General features: G+C 38.4%; 3 protein-coding genes across 17 annotated transcripts in view; 2 read left to right on the top strand and 1 right to left on the bottom strand.

Annotated features, from left to right (window-relative positions):
* The window catches only part of SUPT20H (SPT20 homolog, SAGA complex component), a 43,624-nt gene extending 34,488 nt beyond the window's left edge, over positions 1–9,136 (top strand). For 11 of the 15 annotated variants that reach the window (XM_042955565.1, XM_042955365.1, XM_042955427.1 and 8 more), the window contains 4 exons: positions 1,634–1,753; positions 6,211–6,316; positions 7,771–7,874; positions 8,630–9,136. In XM_042955565.1, coding sequence (XP_042811499.1) covers positions 1,634–1,753; positions 6,211–6,316; positions 7,771–7,874; positions 8,630–8,767 — 468 coding nt within the window. In that variant the 3' untranslated portion in view covers positions 8,768–9,136. The remainder of the gene's footprint in view (positions 1–1,633; positions 1,754–6,210; positions 6,317–7,770; positions 7,875–8,629) is intronic. The other 4 variants (XM_042955061.1, XM_042955131.1, XM_042955638.1 and 1 more) reach the window with 1 other exon arrangement.
* EXOSC8 (exosome component 8) lies at positions 8,860–16,203 on the bottom strand. Its single transcript, XM_042903049.1, has 11 exons — positions 16,146–16,203; positions 15,017–15,053; positions 14,784–14,847; positions 13,724–13,797; positions 12,551–12,596; positions 11,730–11,835; positions 11,597–11,642; positions 10,797–10,893; positions 10,398–10,518; positions 9,838–9,944; positions 8,860–9,264 (listed from the first exon to the last, which is right to left on the bottom strand). Exons 1-11 carry the CDS (start codon positions 16,160–16,162, stop codon positions 9,149–9,151), a joined length of 831 nt encoding a protein of 276 aa, XP_042758983.1. The 5' UTR covers positions 16,163–16,203; the 3' UTR covers positions 8,860–9,148.
* Positions 16,204–17,553: 1,350 nt separating this feature from the next.
* ALG5 (ALG5 dolichyl-phosphate beta-glucosyltransferase) overlaps positions 17,554–21,682 on the top strand; it is a 42,892-nt gene continuing 38,763 nt past the window's right edge. Inside the window, exon 1 of the mRNA XM_042954565.1 lies at positions 17,554–17,682. Coding sequence (XP_042810499.1) covers positions 17,617–17,682 — 66 coding nt within the window. The 5' untranslated portion in view covers positions 17,554–17,616. The remainder of the gene's footprint in view (positions 17,683–21,682) is intronic.

Genomic DNA, 21,682 nt, shown 5'->3' with positions numbered 1-21,682 from the left:
GATGAGCTGTACTGGGTTTAGAGATTTTGACTTACACTTTTTTTTTTTTTTTTTTTTTGACTATGCAGATCTAACAGTTCTATAGTTGGGTATTTATTTGCTCAGACTTTCTCATAAGGACTTCAGTGTGCTTACACAGTAGTCCCCCATTATCCACAGGAGATAATGTTTTGAGACCCCCAGTAGATCCCTAAAACATGGATAGTACCAAAACCCTGTATATATTGTTTTTTCTAATACATCATACTGTTAACCTTAAAGATAAAACTGTCAGGTATTTTACCAACAAAATGGGTTTATTTGGGAATAACAGAAAATTGCTATTTGGGTCAAGCAAGCTATGACAAAACCATAGGCAAGTTCAACAGATGAAGGAGAGGAATGTTATTTTATGATGGAGGAGGAAGTTGGAAAGGGTTGTTTTGAATGAAGTCCAAATGAGAAAAGTTCAGGGTAATGACAGCTTCTCTTTGGATGAGTTTCAGGGTGGTTGATTTCTTGTAGGAGATGTAGTATGCATCCCAGTAACTGTCACTGATAATTCTTTCCTGTTGAGGATTCTTTTGTTGGGGTCTTATAATTGACAATCTTCCTATAAATGACATTGAGCCTCCTAACTCTAGTTAGGCTTCCCTTTATTTTAACAGTTCCTACAATGAAGTTTAATTTATGAATTAGACACAGTAAGAGATTCACAGTAACTAATAGAACAGTTACAATAGTACAGCGTACTATTAGTTATGTAAATATGGTTCCTCTCTGAAAATATTTTATTGTACTGTACTCACCCTTCTTGTGATGTGAGATGATAAAATGCCTATGTGATGAGATGAAGGGAGGCGAATGATGTAGGCATTGTGACATAGCATTAGGCCACTTTTGACCTGACCATATCAGGAGGCTCATCGGCTTGTGGACTACAGTTGACTGTAGTAACTAAAACCGGGGAAAGCAAACTAAACGGGGACTACTATAACTTAAACCCCTATAGAATAAATGGAAAAACCATTTGTTTCCTGATGCATTTGGAAACCATAGTTTTAATTTTTAACATGGAGTTTTCTGGGTGCTTTAACAAGTGCTTTGGGGTGTTTGGTTTGGTTTGTTTTTTGGAGTATTTTAGATAATGTAACGACAGAGCAGCGAGTAGTACCTCCAAACTAAAAATATGGGTATCTAATGCACTTCCTTTACAGCTTTGAAATTCCCTACTGTGTTACATAAGAATCCATGCATGCTGGGTTTTCATAAAGCTAGAACAAATTAAAGAAGTTTTCTTAATGTGTGTCTCTGATCATCACTAGTTTCCTTTATACTTTGTAGTCATTTGATGCTGTTTTATATTGATGTGTAAGAAGAGTTCAATGTATATTTGGATAGCTAACTATTAACCTGAAGCAGATAAATACATGTTTGAGATTACTTACATATTTGAGAGCCCAAAGCCGTAGCACTTAAAAATTGTTTTTAGATTTTCTCTAAAGGCAGGGATATTGGTTTGGTTTGGTTTTTGTTCACCTGTTTTCTTCAATCCAGAGAAAAATGCCTGATACACAGTGAATGTTCCCAAAGTATGTATGGAATAAAGAAATTTAAATAATACGAAATCAGCTAATTAGTTCTTCTTTAATAGCTTCCAGGTGGTTCACTCATTTTTAACACTCTGCAGCAGCAGCAACAGCAGCTTTCTCAGTTTACGCCACAGCAGCCTCAGCAGCCCACCACTTCCAGTCCTCAGCAGCCAGGAGAGCAGGTATGTACTTCCTAGCCCTCCATTGGCTTTGTCTGACAGAACTGCCAACTTTCTTTTTTTTTTTTTTTTTTTTTTTTTCTTTTTTTGGTATATTTCAGGCATATTTGATGTGCTTTTAGTTTGTTCAAACAGTTCTTATTCTGCTTTTCTTTATTAGCAGTAGTAGTGATGAGTTACTGGGTGCCTATTTCAAATCCTCTTTCTGCTCCTATTGCCCATGCACTTTTGCCCAGTCATCAATCTTCTGTGTACAGTATTTTTTGTCTCTGTTGGAATAGAGATGTCCCTATTGTTATGAAGCTTAGGACAGAGGGAAGAGACACACAAATAAATATTTATATGTTGTTAAACAGAATGAGATTGAATAATAGCTGCAGTAAGTTAAATTAGGAGAAACTGCATGTTTTTCTGAACCTTTGCTGTACTTTGGAATGATCTGGGAACTAAAAATACTGATTTTTGGGTCCTACCGCCCCAGCGTTTTCTCTTAGTGCACAAAGATTCCCCAGTCAAGTCTTGGTTGGGTAAAAAGCTCATCCTCTAATAGACTCTCAGGAAGGGCACATTCAAAACAATTTTTCTTTATTCTTTAACTCATGAAGGATTACTTGGCTGGATAGAAAAATTGATTTGCATTTGTTTTTTAATTGTGATAAAATACACATAATACACAATTTGCTGTTTTCAGTCATTTTAAATGTACATCTTAAGTAGTGTTAAGTATACTTATATTGTCATGCACCAATCTCCAGAGCATTTTCATCTTGCAAAACTGAAACTCTGTGTCCATTAGACAATAATTCCCTAATTTCCTAAGTCATGACAACTACTTTGTTTCTCTGTGTTTGACTGCTGTAGACAGTATTTGTCTTTCGGTGACTGGCTTATTTCACTGCCGTCATGTCCTCCAGGTTCATCCGTGTTTTAGTGTGTCAGGATTTCTGTACTTTTTAAGGCTGAATAATATTCCATTGTGGAATTCCATTGTGGATATTCCATAGATCTCGAGATAACTGTACACACCCACACACACATTTTGTTTCTTCCATCTGTCAGTGGACACATGAATTGCTTCCATCATTTGGCGGTGATAAATACTGCTGTGAACATGGGTGTACAAATAGCTCTTCAAGTCCCTGCTTTCAGTTCTTGTGGATAATCCTCAGGAGTAGGATTTTTAATTTTTGAGGGACCTGCACACTGTTTTCCATAAGGCTATACGATTTTATATTCTCCACAGCAGTGCACAAAGTTTGTTTCTCCACATCCTAACAGGTTTCAACACTTGTTATTTTCTGGGCTTTTTTAAAATAGTAGCCATCCTAATAGATGTGAGGTAATCTCTCCTTGTGATTTGTGTTTCCCTAATGATTAGTGCTGTTGAACATCTTTTCATGTATTGCTCTCATCATTTATATATCTTCTTTGGAGAAATGTTTACTCAGCTCCTTTCGCCATTTTTTAAATCAGGTTTTTTGGGGGTTTTGTTGTTCGTGAGTTACAGAAATTCTTATTAATCCTTTATCAAGTATATAATTTGCACATACTTTCTTCTACTCCATGGGTCGCTTTTTCACTCTTTTGATTATCTTTTGATGCCCAGAAGGGTTTAATTTTGACGTAGTCCCCACTTACCTATTTTTACTTTTGCTGCTTGTGTTTTTGGTATGTCATATTGAAATCTTTGCCAGATCAAGTGTTGTGAAGCTTTTAAGTTTTCTTCTGAGAGTTCTATAGTTTTAATTTGTTGAAAATGCTGCCCACTGTTCACTTGCTTTGTAGGTTTTTGGAAAGTCTGACACTAGTTACAATTACCTTGCTGTTTGTTGTAAGTTAACTGCAGAATATTGCCTAGAAACCCTGAAAATTTGTTTTTATCTTTAAAGTCTGAAACTGTCAGAATTTATCTTTCCATCCTTTCCTATGGGCCCTTTTAATGTGTATCTTCAGGTCTTTATTTCTGGAATAATTTCCTGCATTGTAGTTTTAATTTGCTCCTTTTTTCCTAGTTTCTTAAGGTAGGAGCTTAGATTATTGAGTTGCAGCCTTTCTTTTCTAAAATAAACAGTGTTATAAATTTCTTTCTCCAGTAGTGTTTGAGCTGCTTTCCAGAAATTTTGATGTATGTGCTTTCATTTTCATTCATCAGAGAGAATTCTGTAATGTCCCTCATGAATTCTTTGTTAAAGTCCATGGGTTGTTTAGATGTGTGCAATTTGATTTCCACATATTTGAGAATTTTCCAGATAACTTTCTGTAATTGCTTCCTATTTTAATTCCATTGTGTTGTGAAAACATGTATTTTTCAGTTCTCTCAAGTTTTTTGAGTTTTTCTTTTTGATGATCTTGTGGTTTTTGTCTTACAGTTCTGTTTAACACTGTAGGGTGTTTTTAGGAGAAGTTGTGCTAGTTGGGTGGAAGTTTTGGGGAGTTATATTTGGGGAGTTTTCCTTTGTTTTAGAATAGATTTGTTATAGAAGTAATGTAATCTGTTTTTCTTATTCCTATTCATTTCATGAGCAGAGTTCCAAGTTCAAGAGGGTCCTCTTCTGTCAGTTCTGTGCTCTTCTGTGCAGTATCTAGGGAAGTCCCTTGAAGATAAATGTCTTCATTTACAAAAACATTACAACGTTTTTGAAATGTTTGAATTAATGTTGTTTACTAAAATGTTATTTCAAACACTATTTTTGGTGGTACCAAAGTCTTTCAGAACAAAAGTTTTTAGTTTTGGTGATGTCTGAGTTATCAGTTTATTTCTTTTATAGACTATGCTTTATGTATTATGTCTAGGAATGCCTCACCCGACCCTAGACCCCAAAGATTTTCTCCCATGTTGTCTTCTAACACCTTTATAACTTTTCATTTAAATCTGTGATCCATTTCCAGTCAATTTTTGTGTCAGGTATAAGACTTAGGTCCACATTGGTGGGGGGCAAAGAGGGAACATTGTCCAATTTCTACAGCACTGTTTGTTGAAAACGCCATCTTCATAGGTTTAATTACTTTTGCACCTTTGTAAAGATGTATTTGCATGGCTCTTTGTATTCTCTATTCTTTTCCACTTATCTATGTTTCTGTCCCTGTGCTGGTACCACACTGTCTTGATCTGTGTAAGCTATATGGGAAATCTTAAAATCAGGCAAAGGTTTTCCTCCTATTTTGTTTTTCAAAATTGCTTAGCTATTCCAGATCTTTTGCCTTTACGTACAAATTTTATTTAAAAAAAAAATTTTTTTTTTTTAACGTTTATTTATTTTTGACACAGAGAGAGAGCATGAACGGGGGAGGGTCAGAGAGAGAGAGACACAGAATCTGAAACAGGCTCCAGGCTCTGAGCGCGGGGGGAGACACAGAATCTGAAACAGGCTCCAGGCTCTGAGCGTGGGGCTCGAACTCATGGACCGCGAGATCATGACCTGAGCCGAAGCCAGACGCTTAACCGACTGAGCCACCCAGACGCCCCTACGTACAAATTTTAGAATTATCCTGTCTATAGATAAGGGGCGGGGGGGGCAGGGGAGGAAAAATGGGATTTTTAAAGAAATTGAATTTAAACCCATACGTCAGTTTGAGAGTGACTTTACCATCTTTACTATGTGAATTTTCTAGTCCATGAACACGGAACTGTCTCTACCTAAGCCGAAATCAGCTACCTTTCAGCATATAAGTCCTATATATGTTTTGTAGATTTATACCAAAGTGGGTTTTTGTTTTTGTTTTTTTGAGATGTAAATGGTAGGTACTTCTTTAAATTTCAGGTTTCCACATGTTCACTAATAGTATATAAAATTTATTTTTGTATGTTGATCTTATATTCTGAAATCTTACTGAACTAACTCATTTATTAGTTTTAGGAGCTTTTTTGTAAATTCTTTATGATTTTCCTTTTAGATAGTCATGCCATTTGCAAATAAAGACAGTTTTCTTTTTTTGTCTCTTTATTTCCTTTTTTCATTGTGATCATTAGAAATTCTGGTACTTGAAAAAAAGGAAAGGAAGAAATTCTAGAACTACATTGCAAAGAGTTTTAAGCTTTAAAAAATAGTTTTGATGAAGCTTTATAGAAAGCTTAGGAATTATTAATACAGCATCAAACAAACCAATAAAGAATCAATTCTGGGAAATTAGGTTGGTTTTTTTTTTTTTGGTTTTTTTTTTTTTGCTTTCAAAATATGACGACATACTGGAGTGCCAGTAGTAAGACAGCATGTGACTCTTGATCTTTGGGTCATGATGTCATGCCCCATATTGGGCATAGAGCTTATTTGAAAATTAAAAAGAAATAGCACATTTTTATTCTTGCTAATTCTAAATATGTTTGAAATATTTTTTTATGTTATTCTTTTTACAAGATGTAGTCTTAATGTTGGTATTTTTCCTCGTACAAGAAAAAAAAATATTCACTGATTCAAATTGTTTTTCTTTCTGTACAAGTCATGTATCATTTTTTAATTCAGGGTTCTGAACAAGGTTCTACCAGTCAAGAACAGGCCTTATCTGCTCAGCACGCTGCTGTTATTAACCTTGCTGGAGTAGGAAGTTTCATGCAGTCACAGGCAGCTGGTTGGTATCTTCATACCTTCATATGTTGAATTTACTAAAAATAACTGATCACTTGGGGATCTCACTCAGTATTTTAATTTTCCTTCTGTTACAAACAGTGACTGGGGAAAAAATATATCCTATTTAATGCATGAACTATTAAGTCAATTGATAGCCGTCTGAGTTTTTTTTAATTTGACAGTTGATTTTTACCAACATACATTAACAGCAGTTGTGTTTTACTCACATTACAGTTTGTTAGCAAAATTTTATACAATTACCCAACTTACTAGGAAGCTACCAAAGCTATTAAGTCTTCAATTCTTCTGAGTTATTATTGAGACTGCATTTTTCTCGATTGCATAATCTTTTGAATCATTTTGGTAGCTTGCAGTTGCGTGAATTAAGACTTAATGGTCAGAAATAACTTTATAAGCCACTTTTACCATCAGTTAAAAAAAAAAGTTGAGATTATCCTAAATAACTGTTCACCACTTCTGGCAATAAATGGTGAACCAAAGATTTACCTCTAATGAAAATATCTTGTCACTTAAAGACAGTAATTATAACTTTGCATTTAATTAAAATCACGAAGCCACATGTGTAAGTAACCTATGATAGAGTTTGAGTATTGAGTAAATGAACATACCATCAACATTTCGAATTGTCACTGGGCTCACTGTCCTATCTATATACAACTCCCAGTGTCTGAATTTAGAGTAAGCAAGGTCTTACATAATGTCCTATTTACAGCTGGTGAATTTCCAGATGGAAATTTGTGACCATAAACCTTTTAGCACCCAAGTTATAAATTTCCTAAAATGGCTGTCGTATACTTTATTGGAAAGAATCTAGGCTGAAAAATCATCGAATGTTTGTAGCATTAGCCCTGCCAATGATTACTTTTGATTACATTTTGGCCTGGAATTTCATCTGTACATTGAGAGGGTTGAACTGATTACTCTGGCCCCACTCAGCTTGGAAAGAAATGGAATAATGAATGCAGTCTCAGTTAATCACCATTGTTAGTAGTGTAGTCTAAACTCATTGCAGCATCTTTTGTTTAAAGCACTGGTCCACCAGTTTCATCAGACTAGTAGATTGGACTTCTCCCACCCCTTTTCCTACTTCACTGACTATATTTTAAAGTACATACTGTATTTTACATTTTGCAAGAAAGCCTTCTCAACAAAGTAGCACTAATATCAAATTTCATTGAAATTTAAGAGGAGGGATACAGTGCTTTGTCACGTGGGCACTCCCTTCCCTTTTATATCCAGGAGATTTTATAATCATTGGTACCCTCAACTAACAGGAGACTATACTAAATTTATTCTGAAATGTCTGTGATTTGATACTTAAGATTAATCATACTGATAACTTTTCTATTATTTCATTTTCTGTGTTGTCCTTTTCTAACCCTGGTAGCCTTCAAACTTTTTGACTGGCCTGCTTTCCCCTTCTCCTCTCTGTAGTGTTGTCTCAGCTTGGCTCTGCCGAGAACAGACCTGAGCAAAGCCTTCCTCAGCAGAGATTCCAGCTCTCCTCTGCCTTTCAACAGCAGCAGCAACAGATACAAGTAATCCAGCAACTTCACTCTGATTACATTTTTAAAGATACTCTGCTCCAAAAGTACCTTAACATACCTTTAGTTTTATTTTACTGTCTTTTAAGACTATAAGGTAGTAGATAAATAATTTAGCAAATTTTACTTCAAAGTCTGACATTTTAGCTAGTCAGCTTGGAGCACGGAACATAATTTGTACATTTAAGCCATACTCTTCCTAATTTAAAATCTCTCATGAAGTGCTGGTGGCACAATAACCTACATTTTGTAGTTTCCAGTAGATTTTGAAACAGCTGTTAAGTGCCAGAGGTTAACTTTTTGATACTGTACTGCAGAAAAAGGCAAGTATACCAGTGTTCCTGTTAGTATATGTCATACCTGTTTTAGGAAAATGTTATTCCAGGATTGTAGGAAGTCAGCGTATTATAGTTGATTCTCTGATATGCAGGGTGGTTTTATATTGCTATAAACTATCCTACAACAAAACAGTGTAACTGAAGTTGCTGAGTTACTACAATATAGACTGGCGGGGCAAAGTAACAGAAATATTTTTAAAGTTTACCAAGAACCATTTTTAAAGCCCTCAGCAGGCTTCTGTGCCACTGGTGCTGTTTGACTGTGCATTGTCTCAGTGTGGTATAGTCCCTTTTCGTTATCTTGGTGCTTTCTCCCTTTCAGTTTTGTTGTTTTCATCTCTCAGGAAAAGCACCTTTCCATACCTGCCTACACTTAACGTAACTTGACTTTTTTCTCCCTCCCTTCTGCAGCAGTTGCGATTCTTGCAGCATCAAATGGCTATGGCAGCAGCAGCAGCACAAACAGCTCAGCTACATCGTCATCGGCATACAGGCAGCCAGTCAAAAAGTAAAATGAAGAGAGGCACGCCAACCACTCCAAAATTCTGAGTCTTGCTTTTTTTTCTTTTTTAAAACCATTAAGAGCATTGAATCAAAAGGATTCTGAGTTTCTACTTCATTTTTTGGTTTTGTTTTTTTTAAATGTCAGTATTTTACATTGCTAGATGTACAAACTTTATACAGAAGCACAACCCTAGCATTTTTAAGTAAAAACAGGGAGATGGTTTAATGAACCATTAGGGTTGGTTTGCCTAAGTTACTGCTTTTTAAAAATGGTTTCACTGTACATAATACATGTGGAAGTGACCTAAGAAATACTAGAAACATCTTTCAGAAGAATGTAGTTTGATATTTATTTAGTATAAAAGGTTTGTGCACAGTGTAACAAATACAGTTTTTACAAATCCGTTTTGAAAATGTGGTGGTGGTTTATTTGGGTTTCATACTCTTAATTACTTCATCCATTAGCTTTTTTACTTCTTTGTGTCTGGTAACTGCTCGGCTCATACAGTCCTGAAGTTTAGCTCCAGTCAGCCCACTTCCACCTGAAAAAGTGTTGGCACAACACTTTTAAGATGTTTTACTTATAAAAAATCAATATCAAGTTATAAAACAAAAAATTCAATAATGCAAGCCAGTGAGACTCTCAAGATTTGAGGTTTTGTTTTAACAAGACCTGCAAATGATTCTGATGCATACCTTAAGAACCATGGTAGACATACATATAGAAATGTAAGGAATTTGAGATAACCAAGAAACCACAGTAACTTGTATTAGCAAACAACAAAACATTCCATTTGGCCCTCTCTAATACAAAGAAGCTCACATTGAGTTTTTACTTTACTTTACATGTTAAAGGACTGAATGGGGGGGGGGGGGTGGGAGCACCTAGGTGACTCAGTTGGTTAAGCATCCTTAACCAACTTCAGGTCATGATCTCATGGTTCATGAGTTTGAGCCCCGCCCCACATTGGGGCTCTGTGCTGACAGCTCAGAGCCTGGAGCCTGCTTCGGATTCTGTGTTTCCCTCTCTCTCTACCCCTCCTCCACTTGGACTCTGTCTCTCAAAAATAAACATTAAAAAAAAAAAATTAAAGGACTGAATGGAAGGAACATACCTGGTTTGTGAAGACAACATAGTTTGCCTTCCTCATCCATTACTACTGTTAAGGTTCCTGTTGCCAGATGTTCCTCCTCTCCAGTAGGGTCAACTATGAGCAGAGTGCTATTTAAAAAAAAAAGTATAAATTATCAATCCACGGAACAAATTTCATTTGCAAAGAATAAAATCACTACTTGCCTTTTAGCTTAGGTATTAATGTCAGATACAAACACTAGAAAGAACTGTTAGGAAACCAGAAAAGTTAATAGCAACCTAATATTCTACTACTTGTTAGAATCTTTAATACCCGTAGTAAATACAGAAGGTAGCCTAAGGTAAATCTGAAATAATTGAAGGTTAATTACACAGGAATAAGGAAATCAAGGAACAGGTAGGGAGAGCTGAAAGTGTAAGTGTTAGCTGATAATTCTGCAGGGACAACAGCTATAAATCTAGGTGTCCAAGGCAAACTAGGATGTATGGTCAGCTTAGGCACTTCCTGAAAAGTTAGAAAGCTGAGTAACAGTCCATAATTACCTTGAATACACAATATTTTTAGACATTTGATTAACTTACTCATCAAATACAGCAAAAGAAGTTGCAACTGGATGAGTTCTAATATTCAAATAACTTTTCTTCTTTAAATTAACTTCTGCTAAGGCAGTTTCTTCATTTATAGTAACTTCTGGTAGCTGTACTAGAAAAGGCAAATATGTGAAGTAAATCACTATAGTTTAATAAACACAGCTTTCTATGCTTTGTTAATTCACTTTTCCCTCATTAAATTGTCTAGAAATAATTCTTTTTAAAAAAATTATCTTAGGATAATTAAATTTAGTGGATATAAACATGGTTTTTAATTTAGAAACATCACTAAATTTTAACAAAAAACCTTTAAAAAGTTTATTGATAACGTTTAACAGAAAATATCCTGATATATAAAAAGGAATATTCCCTTTTATTAAAGTTGCTTACCATTTTTTAAAGCTGCTAACAAAGCAAATGTACAGGCATCCAAGATGTTCCCATCATAGTCCAGGCAAATGATATCACAGTACAGAACCCAAGAAAGCTAAAACAGAGTTTACAGAGTGTAAATTACAGCCTTCCGATGGTTAGAACATGCTATTTCAACTTAAAACCACACAGAACCCTTGGGTAGACCAGCATGATAACCTTCAAGGCTCAAAAACTTAAAAACTTTACGAAGTACACAACCAGTAACCAAACATAGTAGACAGGTCTGGTAAAAGCTGGCATTTAACTATCAAGCTGTCAGGTAACAACATCTACATTTCCATCAAGGTCGACAGAAACAAATTAGCAGATGAAGGAAATGCTTTTGAAAGTTCCAAATGAAACCCAAAATGTACCTTCCCAGAAATACAAAAAGCCTCTACATCCTATTCAACTTAGTTCTAACTTTTAAACAGACTTAAAATTTATAATGTAGATTTACCCTAAACACGTTGGCTGATCAGATATTAATACTCTATATGGAATAAACAGTGGACTCATTATGTGTTAAAAGTTACCTCAGCTCAAAAAGTAGCTCGCAATCAGGTAATAAATTAAGTTGATTTTTTTTTTTTTTATAAACCACATAGTTTATTTAGATGTTACAGAGTAAGCCTGATTTTTTTTTTAAGCTGAATTCCAGCTTAAGACATTCGTATCTGAGGCCACTGTGGTCTACTATTTTAATTCCCCTGTTCTCTTCCCACAAAAACCAATTCAGAATTAATAAAACCTCATAGCTGCTTTATTCATCTTACCTTTCCTGGAGAAATGCATAAGTCCTCTTTCTGAATTATCTGTGAACTTGATTTAATAATAAAGTACAATAAATTAAAGGTCAACAATTAACTGAAAATGAATGACAGTCAAATGTTATCATAATGATCTTACTTTTCAATGACATCTGCAATGAACTGGCTAGCCACTTGGGCCTCTTCTCCAGGAGGTCCAGACCGAAATCTCGACGAACACAGAGGTGGTAGATCCACATTAGGAACTGAAAGAAACACTGCAGCTATGAACTAAACTTCACCTCTGGTTTATGGAAGTCTTAAAGACATTATTAATCCACTGCAAAGGTGACGGTGGTCAAAGCTAGGATTGACCAAGTGGAAAACACTATAACACATCATTTCGTTTTTGGTCTAAGATTCTTAGGCTTAGATAAAATAAAATTTACATTTTCCAACTTTTTTTCTCACACAAATAATACCAAAAAAATACAAAGCATTTATTAAGGCCTCAATCATCCTAAATCCTTCAGAAAAATATTTTTAACAAAATACTTCAATCTGTAACAGTACATAGCACTCTACTCATTACCCAGCTGCCTGCATTTTTAAAATGCCGGTTCCTACCATAAAAAACAGATGGTAGAAGGCAAGAAGAAAATTGCATAGTGGTATAAATGAATCTTTATGGAAACATAAACGTTTGTAATTGCAACTCTCCTAAGATTTTTATTTTCTTGGTTGACATCTGAATATATAAACAACTGATCATAGTTGAAAATTTTACAGAATTCTCTATCTTGCTATTAGGCTATCTTCTAAACAATACAGAAAACTTTTCAGCAATGTCTGCTTCATTTCTATGTATTTTTGAATCATAAATTTTCTTCAGCTCAACTACTAGGACTTAACACTAGCATTAAGATCAGAATTAAATGTGTTAGAGTATTTGTATTAAAATTACAAAACCATTTAACTTACCAACATATCCTTTATCAGGGGCATCTGTTGGTGGTGCTGCAAATTCCTATAGAAGCAAACACACTTCCTATGAAAGACGCTACTCAAATTGTGAAGACAGTTTTAGCAATCACTTGGAGAACCCTTCAGCAAAGACCACCTTAGCTAGTTAACTACAAGAGCATCTACTATGCTTTGGGAGTCATCAGGCTACATGGACACTGGAGCCAATCCTCACATTAGGTCTGCAAGATAAAAAGGCAGGATGACAAAGCTGCCTACACTCTAGTGCTACCAAAATTACCTGGGCTCAAAAAAAAAATAATAAAAAAAAAAATTACCTGGGCTCTTTATAAATATATTGAGTTTCTGCACCACCCTCTTCCAATCATTTAGTAACCAAAAACTCAACAGTGCAGTATACTGGAAAAAGTACATGCTTTGGAGTCGAAGTTATATCTAAGCTCTAGTTATGATATGTTCCTGGACAAGTCACATATAAATGATTGTTTATCATTTATGATTGTTTATGATTGTTCTCAAATGATTGTTCTCATGATTAAACCGGTAATTTTGTAATAAAGCACCTAATTTAAGGTGTCTGGAACACAACAGGTACTCAGTAAATAGTAGCTCTTACTCCCTCAAACTTTTCTTTTGAGCAATTTCAATTTGCACAGATTAAATGGCTAACAGGAGGTCACCAAAAATCCCTTTCTCAACCAAATTCTTAAAAACTTAAAAGCAGTGAGGATTTAAAAAATTGTTTCATTTCAGAGGTGCCTGCATGGCTCAGTGGATTAAGCATCTGGCTCTTGATCTCAGCTCAGGTCGTGATCTCATGGTTCATGGGTTCAAGCCCCACATCAGGCTCTGTGCTCACAGCGGAGAGCCTGCTTGGGATTCTGTCTGTCCCTCTCTCTCTCTGCCCCTCCCCCACTCATTCTCTCTCTCCCTCTCTCTCTCTCAAAATAAATTTTAAAAAATAGTTTCATTTCAGTCCATCTGACAAATGTTCATAAAAGTCATTAGACTTTGAGTATTATCAAAGGTGAAAGCTCTTGGAAAATGAAAAATACTAAAAAACTGACAGCTGACTGCCTAATCAACAGAATTATCAGTGTAAATTACAATCTAACAAGTATATGAAGCTAATTCGGTAATTCAAATCTCAGTAAGATATATTAAACCTACCGCCTTAATTCCACAAATTACTGTCGTATTTCCCAGCTTCACTAAAGCAGAACCATCTGCAGTACTAATTGAACCTGGAAAGATAAGCAAAATGAAAGAGTTCATAGAAAGTTTTCCTTTTCTACATATAATTTTTCTTGCTATGTATCTCAGTTTCTTACTAAAATGTATTCATACCTCAAGCCCTTTTTAAGTAATGTAACTATTTAAAATTACTGTTTTAGGAATTATTCACCTGTCCTTGAATTTGAGTTAATCATTTCGTTCAGTCACAGAACTGTTGTACAGATAAAAATCTCTTAACACAAAATAATTGGATTCCCTTAGATATAGAATTCGGCTGAAATACCGTTTAAATGGCTCTGACTAAAACTTAGGAATGTCATACAGGTTAAACTGGAAAATTCCGTGTTTGCAACAGAAAGTTTAGTAAGTATAAGACATACGAGAAAACCATGTCTTGTGGGGCATCTGGGTTGCTCAGTAGGTTGAGCATCAGGTTCCTGGTCTCGGCTCTGGTCAATCTCCTCATGAGATGTTGAGCCCCACATCTGGCTCTGTGCTGACAGCGCCTGACAAGGCAGAGCCTGCTTGGGGCTCTCTCTCTCCCTCTCTCTCTGCCCCTCCCGACTCTCTCTCTCCGACATTAAAAAGAAGAGAAAAAAAGGAAAAGAAAACGGGGCACCTGAGTGGCTCAGTCGGTTGAGCACTGGACTTCAGCTCAGGTCATGATCTCGTGGTTGGTGAGTTCAAGCCCCACACTGGGCTCTGTGCTGACAGCCGGGAGCCTGCTTGAGATTCTGAGTCTCCCTCTCTCTCTACCCCTCCCCTGCTCACACTCTCTCTCTCTCTCTCTCTCTCTCTCAAAAATAAACATTTTAACAAAGAAAGAAAACCATATCTTGGAGATTTTGAAGGAAGGAAAACTTCAAATTTTAAAAAGATCAATTGAGACGATAGTTTAAAAAAAAACTTTACAAATAAAAATACTAGCATAAAAAAAAAAACAAGAAAAATACTGAAGCAACTTCATTCTATCTGAGAACTGAAAATACCTCACCTATGTTCACAGTTGTGGTTCTGAATTCACCAAGTTCTCTTCCATCTGGACGGCAGTTCTCTTTCTAAATAAACACATTTACATGAAAGGAGATTACATCTACATTTGTATTTTACACACACCAGGGAAAACACATTAAGCCTGATAAATTCATGTAACTCAATTTCCAAAGAGGCACCTGATACTGTTATCAAAAGATACAATACAACCTGTACAAAACCAGCTTTACTCACCAGAAATCTCCTGTAATATTCCAGGGGTTCCACAGTTCTGAAACATGGAATCATATATCGAGGTAAGTTAGTGCATTTTAACATAAATCCCGAAACTGGCAAAGATCTTAATGTGATCATGCAGCATAAACCTCCCCAGTTTGTAACTAAGTTTCTTTCATGAATTCTGATGTTTACTTTGCCAGCTAGGACTCTCCCCGTAGCAATCACACTCAACTGCTGTCCTTAACTCTACCTTAAACAATCACAGGTTGGAGCCCAAAACCTTTGGACATCTTTAATACATCCAGTTGTTAAAATATTAATAATGTCAGTTTCGCTCCGAAGCATAAGAAAAAAAAGTATTCGCACTATCCTGTAACTGAAATTTAGCATGTTCTTCAATTATGACTATAGGCAATAATGAAATGGATAATGAATTATGCCTTCATTAAAATATTAGTGCCTGCAACTTTAACAACCACAGAGATTAAACGTTTTCGTTTTACTTTGGAGTTGTCGAAGGTTGTGTGCGAACTCGTTACTTTGAAATTCCAGTTGTTACTATACTCCCCACTAGATCTTGTTTAAGAAAGTTAATTTCGAAAAGCGTATATTTATCACTCTATCAAGAACTCAGAGTTTATACAAATAGAAAACTGTGTCAACATAATTGTTTTCCTTTGGAATCTTCTATATCTTATCCACTTAAAAACTTGACTCTGAGGACAATCTACAGGCTTCACCAGACTGGCACAAAAGAGGCTTAAGTAAAACCTTCCGAGCAAGGCACAGTCTTTTAGAAATCAATCAGGGAGAGGGAGAATAGGGTGGCATGTGGTTCTGATACAACACTTTTTAAAAGATTTATGACGGTGTCTGGTGGGGCCGCGCGTCCACTACACAAGCGCTTGCAGCCGATACTGAACTCTGTACACAGTCCCTTCCATCTCCCCTCTCACTGCGGGAAAGCCCGCTTTCCCTTCACTACGACCACCTCCAGGTCCTTCCGCCCGTCGCCTGCTTCCGTTAGAAAAAGGAGTGGGAAAATGGCAGGGTGGCCTCCAGGTGAAAAAATCCCAGCGAAGGGTTAAAGGAAGCCTCCATCCGCCAGGGTACAAACACGCGCCCGCGGGCCGCCGACACTCACTTGAACCCGGCCGCCATCTTCCCGCCCGCGCGCGTGCGCCTGCGCAGAGCAACGCCGCGCCTCGCGACCGCTCGCCTACACCGCCTCCAAACTTTCGACAAGGACGCCTGCGCTCTCCTCCCGCTGCCTGAGACGCAGCCGGCTTGGCGCGGCGCGGGTGGTTCTCGGCCCACCTTGCTTCGACCTTCTCTGTCCCGGCAACGCCCCTAGGCTTCTTCTTTCCCTTGGACGCGTTTTGACGAATCTGCCATCAGAGAAGACGAGAGTGTATCTTTCTAGAAACAGTCTGGTAGTTCAAGAGTTTAAGAGAAAATCGACCCTACTGCCAAGAATTGAGTATTAAGAGTGGAGCATTGTTCCAGAGTGTCTGTGTCCTTTTCCCGCCTCCGTCTTAGGCGGGGCCCTGGGCTTGCCCCCTCCCAAGCAAAGGGCTCCCGGCTCTAGTTACTGGAGAATTACATAAACTTTCTGTGCACTCACTATCCGCACCAGGTTATACTTTGCAGGTCCCGGGAGCAGGCTCCAAAGGAGTGGCTTGTGTTGCGGCTCAAAACCTCCCCCTCCCTCCTAGGTAGGGTTGCCAGACAGGGTACAAGACATCCGATTAAATTTGAATGTCAGATAAACAAAGAGAAAATGTTTTCCTTAAATATAATTTACTGTCAAATTGGCTAACGTACAGTGTGTATACCCCAAACAATACATGCTATTAGTTGTTACCAGGGGCTGTGGGGGAGCAAAGAATGTTTTAGAAATAGATGGCGGTGATGGATGCAGAAAATTGCGAATGTAATTAGTAACACTAGTGTACACTTAAGTTCGTTAAAATGGAAAATTTTATGTTTTATCAGGTTTTTTAAAAATTATTTTTAATGTTTTATTTTTGAGACAGAGAGAGACAGAGCATGAACGGGGGAGGGGCAGAGAGAGAGGGAGACACAGAATCGGAAGCAGGCTCCAGGCTCTGAGCTGTCAGCACAGAGCCCGATGCGGGGCTCGAACTCACAAACCGCGAGATCACGACCTGAGCCGAAGTCGGACGCTCAACCGACTGAACCACCCAGGCGCCCCTATGTTGTATCAGTTTTTAAAAACTCGTGTAATATACCGAAAATTTTTTTAATGGGTGGGTTGTATTGTGTGTGAATTATATTTTAACAAGTCTGTAAAAAAAAAAAAACAAAAAAAAAAAACTGTTCATTGCTTATCTGAAACTCAAGTTAGTGGCCATCCTGCATTTTTACTTGCTGATTTTGTCCACCCTACTGTGGAACAGAGGGCCCGCCTCCACAGCTGACCCCGGCTCCCAAGAACTACATGTTCTTCTCCTCGCCTTGCCGCGAGAGGGCGCTGTGGGCGGCGGGCGCCAGGCCTGCGCGGCCCCTCTGCCGGCAGGAGGCGGGGCTGCACCGGGGCTCTTCCGCGTGTGTGTAGGTAATTGGTAGGGCAGGCGGCGACCTGGGCATGGAGGATGCTTTCGCTGGTGCTGCAGCTGGCGGTGCTCGGCGTGGCGCTGGCGGCCGCAGCCTTGATACTGGTGAGGAGAGGGATGGGGGATCGCCGCGGGCCCAGGCTCACTGCTGTCTTAGAGACTCGGCCGGCACGCATCTCCTCTGCATTGCCCACTCTTCGCCGGGTCCCTTTCCACCAGGCTTCCCGCAAATCTTGACCCGAGGATTCCTTCCCCTAGAATTCTACACACTCTTTCTTCCGTATTTATTTTTGTTTTGCAGCTTTACCTCCCTCTATGCCCGGAGTCTTGTACGCTTATTCACTGGGGGTCGTGCTTACCAGTCTCCATTTGCCCCCTGGTCCCTGGACCTCTGTCCACCCGCCCTATCTGTCCCGACCTCTCCAAGACTCCCCCACCCCCACCCCCGGGCCTGCAGCCTATGCAGTTCTGGCTCCACCCAGGAAGGTCTTGAGCCCCCAGGAGGTGTGTGCTCTCTAGACTCACCCTTTTCCTGATGTTAAACAGAAAGTGGTGACAGCGCACCGCCCAGAGCCATCTGTTACAGATTGGAATAAATTCGTGGATCAAGAAGACCCAGGAGGGACACAGTAAGACGAAGACACACAGGCGCGGTGTTACCATGTGTCTGGGAGTCGTTACATCCCATTATTGAACACCCTAAATTTGCTGCCTCGGAATGAGGCTATACAATAGAATTCAAACTTGTGTTTCCTTTGCTCTTATTGTGGAAACAGAAATGTATAAACACTTGCTGATCCATAACTAATAGTCAATTTGCCAAGTGACCTTTCCCTCATATAATTTGGAATGAACCTGCCATCCAGTTAGTAAATGGAGTTTACTCCAGTACACTTCCAGGAGTAAAAGGAAGTTTCAGCTTCCTTGACACTCATATTAGCCCTCTAGATAGCACTGCTAGGAAGGCCATTCTTCCACCTTGCTAGGTTTGCAGACTCACGGTTTAGAAACAATAGAGAAAAAGCCATGTGTCCTGACTACTTTGGTGATTTGTGTCTGAGTGAGAAAGGGGTCTTCTTTCTTCCATAGTGGAGATTCTGGGTTCTTTCGGGGTTTGGAGCAAGTCAGGGTTTCAGTGGGGCAAATTTTGACAGAATCCTGGATTGAATCGTCTTGTTAAATCTGTCTGTTGCACAGAGTTAAATGAGTCCATTATGAGGGTATACTGGAAGTATTTGATCCCACTGGCTTGAAGTGATTATAAGAACTACCATTGGGGCGCCTGGGTGGCGCAGTCGGTTAAGCGTCCGACTTCAGCCAGGTCACGATCTCGTGGTCCGTGAGTTCGAGCCCCGCGATGATCTCGCGGTCCGTGAGTTCGAGCCCCGCGTCAGGCTCTGGGCTGATGGCTCGGAGCCTGGAGCCTGTTTCCGATTCTGTGTCTCCCTCTCTCTCTGCCCCTCCCCCGTTCATGCTCTGTCTCTCTCTGTCCCAAAAATAAATAAAAAAAAAAGTTGAAAAATTTAAAAAAAAAAAAAAAAGAACTACCATTTATTGAGGACTTATAATATGTTGGGTATTGTATTCAGCGTTTAACAGGGGCATCCCTTGTGATCTTTAAAACAATGCTGACATAAATGTTATTATCATTAGCTTTATTTGATGAGGAAACAGATTGAGATTGAGAGATTTCACATATGAAAATGTCACACAGCTAGTGGAACTTCATTTTTTTTTTTAATGCCAGAGCAGGAAATTATAAAAGAAAAAAAAAAAAAACTAGTTTCATATATATCCACCTTCCAGACATTTCATCACCCCACTTGTCTGAATTATTTTGAAGCAAATCTAAGACATAACACTCTATCTGTAAATCCCCAGCATTTATCTCTAAAGACAAGATTCCCTTTTTTAAAATATAACCATAATAAAGTTATGGGTTTTTTTTTTTTTTAAGTTTATTTATTTTGAGAAAGAGAGTACAAGCAGGGGAGAGCCAGAGAGAAAGACTGGGAGAGAGAATCCCAAACAGACTCCCCACTGACAGTGCAGAGTTCGATGCGGGGCTTGAACTCAGGAACCATGAGATCATGACCTGAGCTGAAAACAAGAGTCGGATGCTTAACTGACTGAGCCACCCAGGTGCCCTGTGTTATCATGGATGTTTAAAAATTTTAACCATTATTAAGTGATTTCAAATATCCCATCTGTTCAAATGCCTCATGTATGTTTTAGTATAGTCTTTTTGTTCCATTGAGCATTAACATACACTTAGCACTCAATTGATACGTCTCAAGTATCTTAATCTGTAACAATTTGTCTTGTGTTTTTGTTTTTGTTTTTCCTTTTGTTTTCCTTTTGTTTTTGTTTTCCTTTGTTTACCTTAATAAGTAGTCATTTGTCCTGTAGAGTTTCCAACAATCTGAATTATACTGATTGCACCCCCTTGGTGATTGTTAACATCTTACTCTGTCTCCTCCTGGATTTCCTATTAACTGGTAGTAATATTTAGATATGTAATCAAATGCATGTTTGAGGTTTTTAATCAAAAAAGGCATGTGATTGATGCTGAATACTTCCTCTTGTATCATACCAGAAGGCTTGTTATATCTAATTTTTTCTGGTGTTGAGAGGATCCAGGAGTTCAATTTTGTTAGCCTGACCAACCAATCATAAAGTTTGTCAACCTAAATCCATTATTTCTCTGGGGGTTGCAAAGTGGAATATTCTAATTGTTATCATTCCTTTTTCGTGTATTACCTGGAATTCTATAATGAAAAAAAAATTCATTCTCAGCCATTCAGTTACTCTGACATATCTTTCACTTATAAAAGGTAAGACAAAAGGCAGAATTTTCAAAATAATGAGGTGATTCTGTGGCATCTTACAGAGAGCATTGATTACTTTTGTTAGGAAATTGAATTTAGAAATCACATTCTGGACACTGGGGTGCAGAATAGGAACTTTCTTTTTTCAGGGAGAGGGAGAGAGTGCGTGTGCATGTGAATAGGGGAACGGGGGAAGGGCAGAGAGGGGGGAACAGAAGATCCAAAGTGGGGTCTGTAATGACAGCAGAGAGCCTGATACAAGGCTGAAACTCAAGAACCATGAGATCATGACGTGAGCTGAAGTTGGACACTTAACCCACTGAGTCACCCAGACAGACACCCCAGAACAGGAACTCTTAACCACTAGTCGGGATACTGCCTCCATGCTCCTACTAATCAGAGCAAGTTCAATTTCAGTATGTACCCAATGGAATATTATAAATGGTCACCACATTAAAAATGAGTAGCATTCCAAATATTTGTGGATTGACTGCTTTAAAAGCAGGATGTGTACCAGTAGAAACAGTGTTACAAAGAATGGTTATTTACAGGGCTCGCTCCCAAATAAAAATGGAAGGGAGCTATAAAATGTTAGTAGTGCATGGTGACAGAGCTTACAAGTTTGATACTTTATTTAAAAAAATAATGTATTCTTTTTTTTTTTTAATTTTTTTTTTAACGTTTTATTTATTTTTGAGACAGAGAGAGACAGAGCATGAACGGGGGAGGGGCAGAGAGAGAGGGAGACACAGAATCGGAAGCAGGCTCCAGGCTCTGAGCCATCAGCCCAGAGCCCAATGCGGGGCTCGAACTCACAGACCGTGAGATCATGACCTGAGTTGAAGTCGGACGCTTAACCGACTGAGCCACCCAGGCGCCCCTATTCTTTTTTTTAAATTTTTTAATGTTCATTTTTGAGAGAGAGCAAGCGAGTGGAGGAGGGGCAGAGAGAGAGGGGGGGAGACACAGAATTCGAAGCAGGCTTCAGGCTCTGAGCTGTCAGCAGAGTCCGATGTGGGGCTTGAACTCACAAACAGCGAGATCATGACCTGAGCTGAAGTTGGATGCTCAACCGACTGAGCCACCCAGGCACCCCAAAAAATAATGTATTCTGAATTCAAACCTAGGATAAGTGTCAAGAATATATTCTTAAGCATTACTGGCCCCTACCATGGGGGTGGAGGGATCGTTTCTTCAAAACCTTGCTTGATTTGGTCCTAGATGGGAGGTCTGGCCTCATTCCACACATTCTGCCTGTACTGTGAACTTACCTTCTG

Source organism: Panthera leo, chromosome A1 (assembly GCF_018350215.1).
Source record: "Panthera leo isolate Ple1 chromosome A1, P.leo_Ple1_pat1.1, whole genome shotgun sequence".
Taxonomy (NCBI): domain Eukaryota; kingdom Metazoa; phylum Chordata; class Mammalia; order Carnivora; family Felidae; genus Panthera; species Panthera leo.
This window is presented reverse-complemented; position numbering and strand designations above follow the sequence as displayed.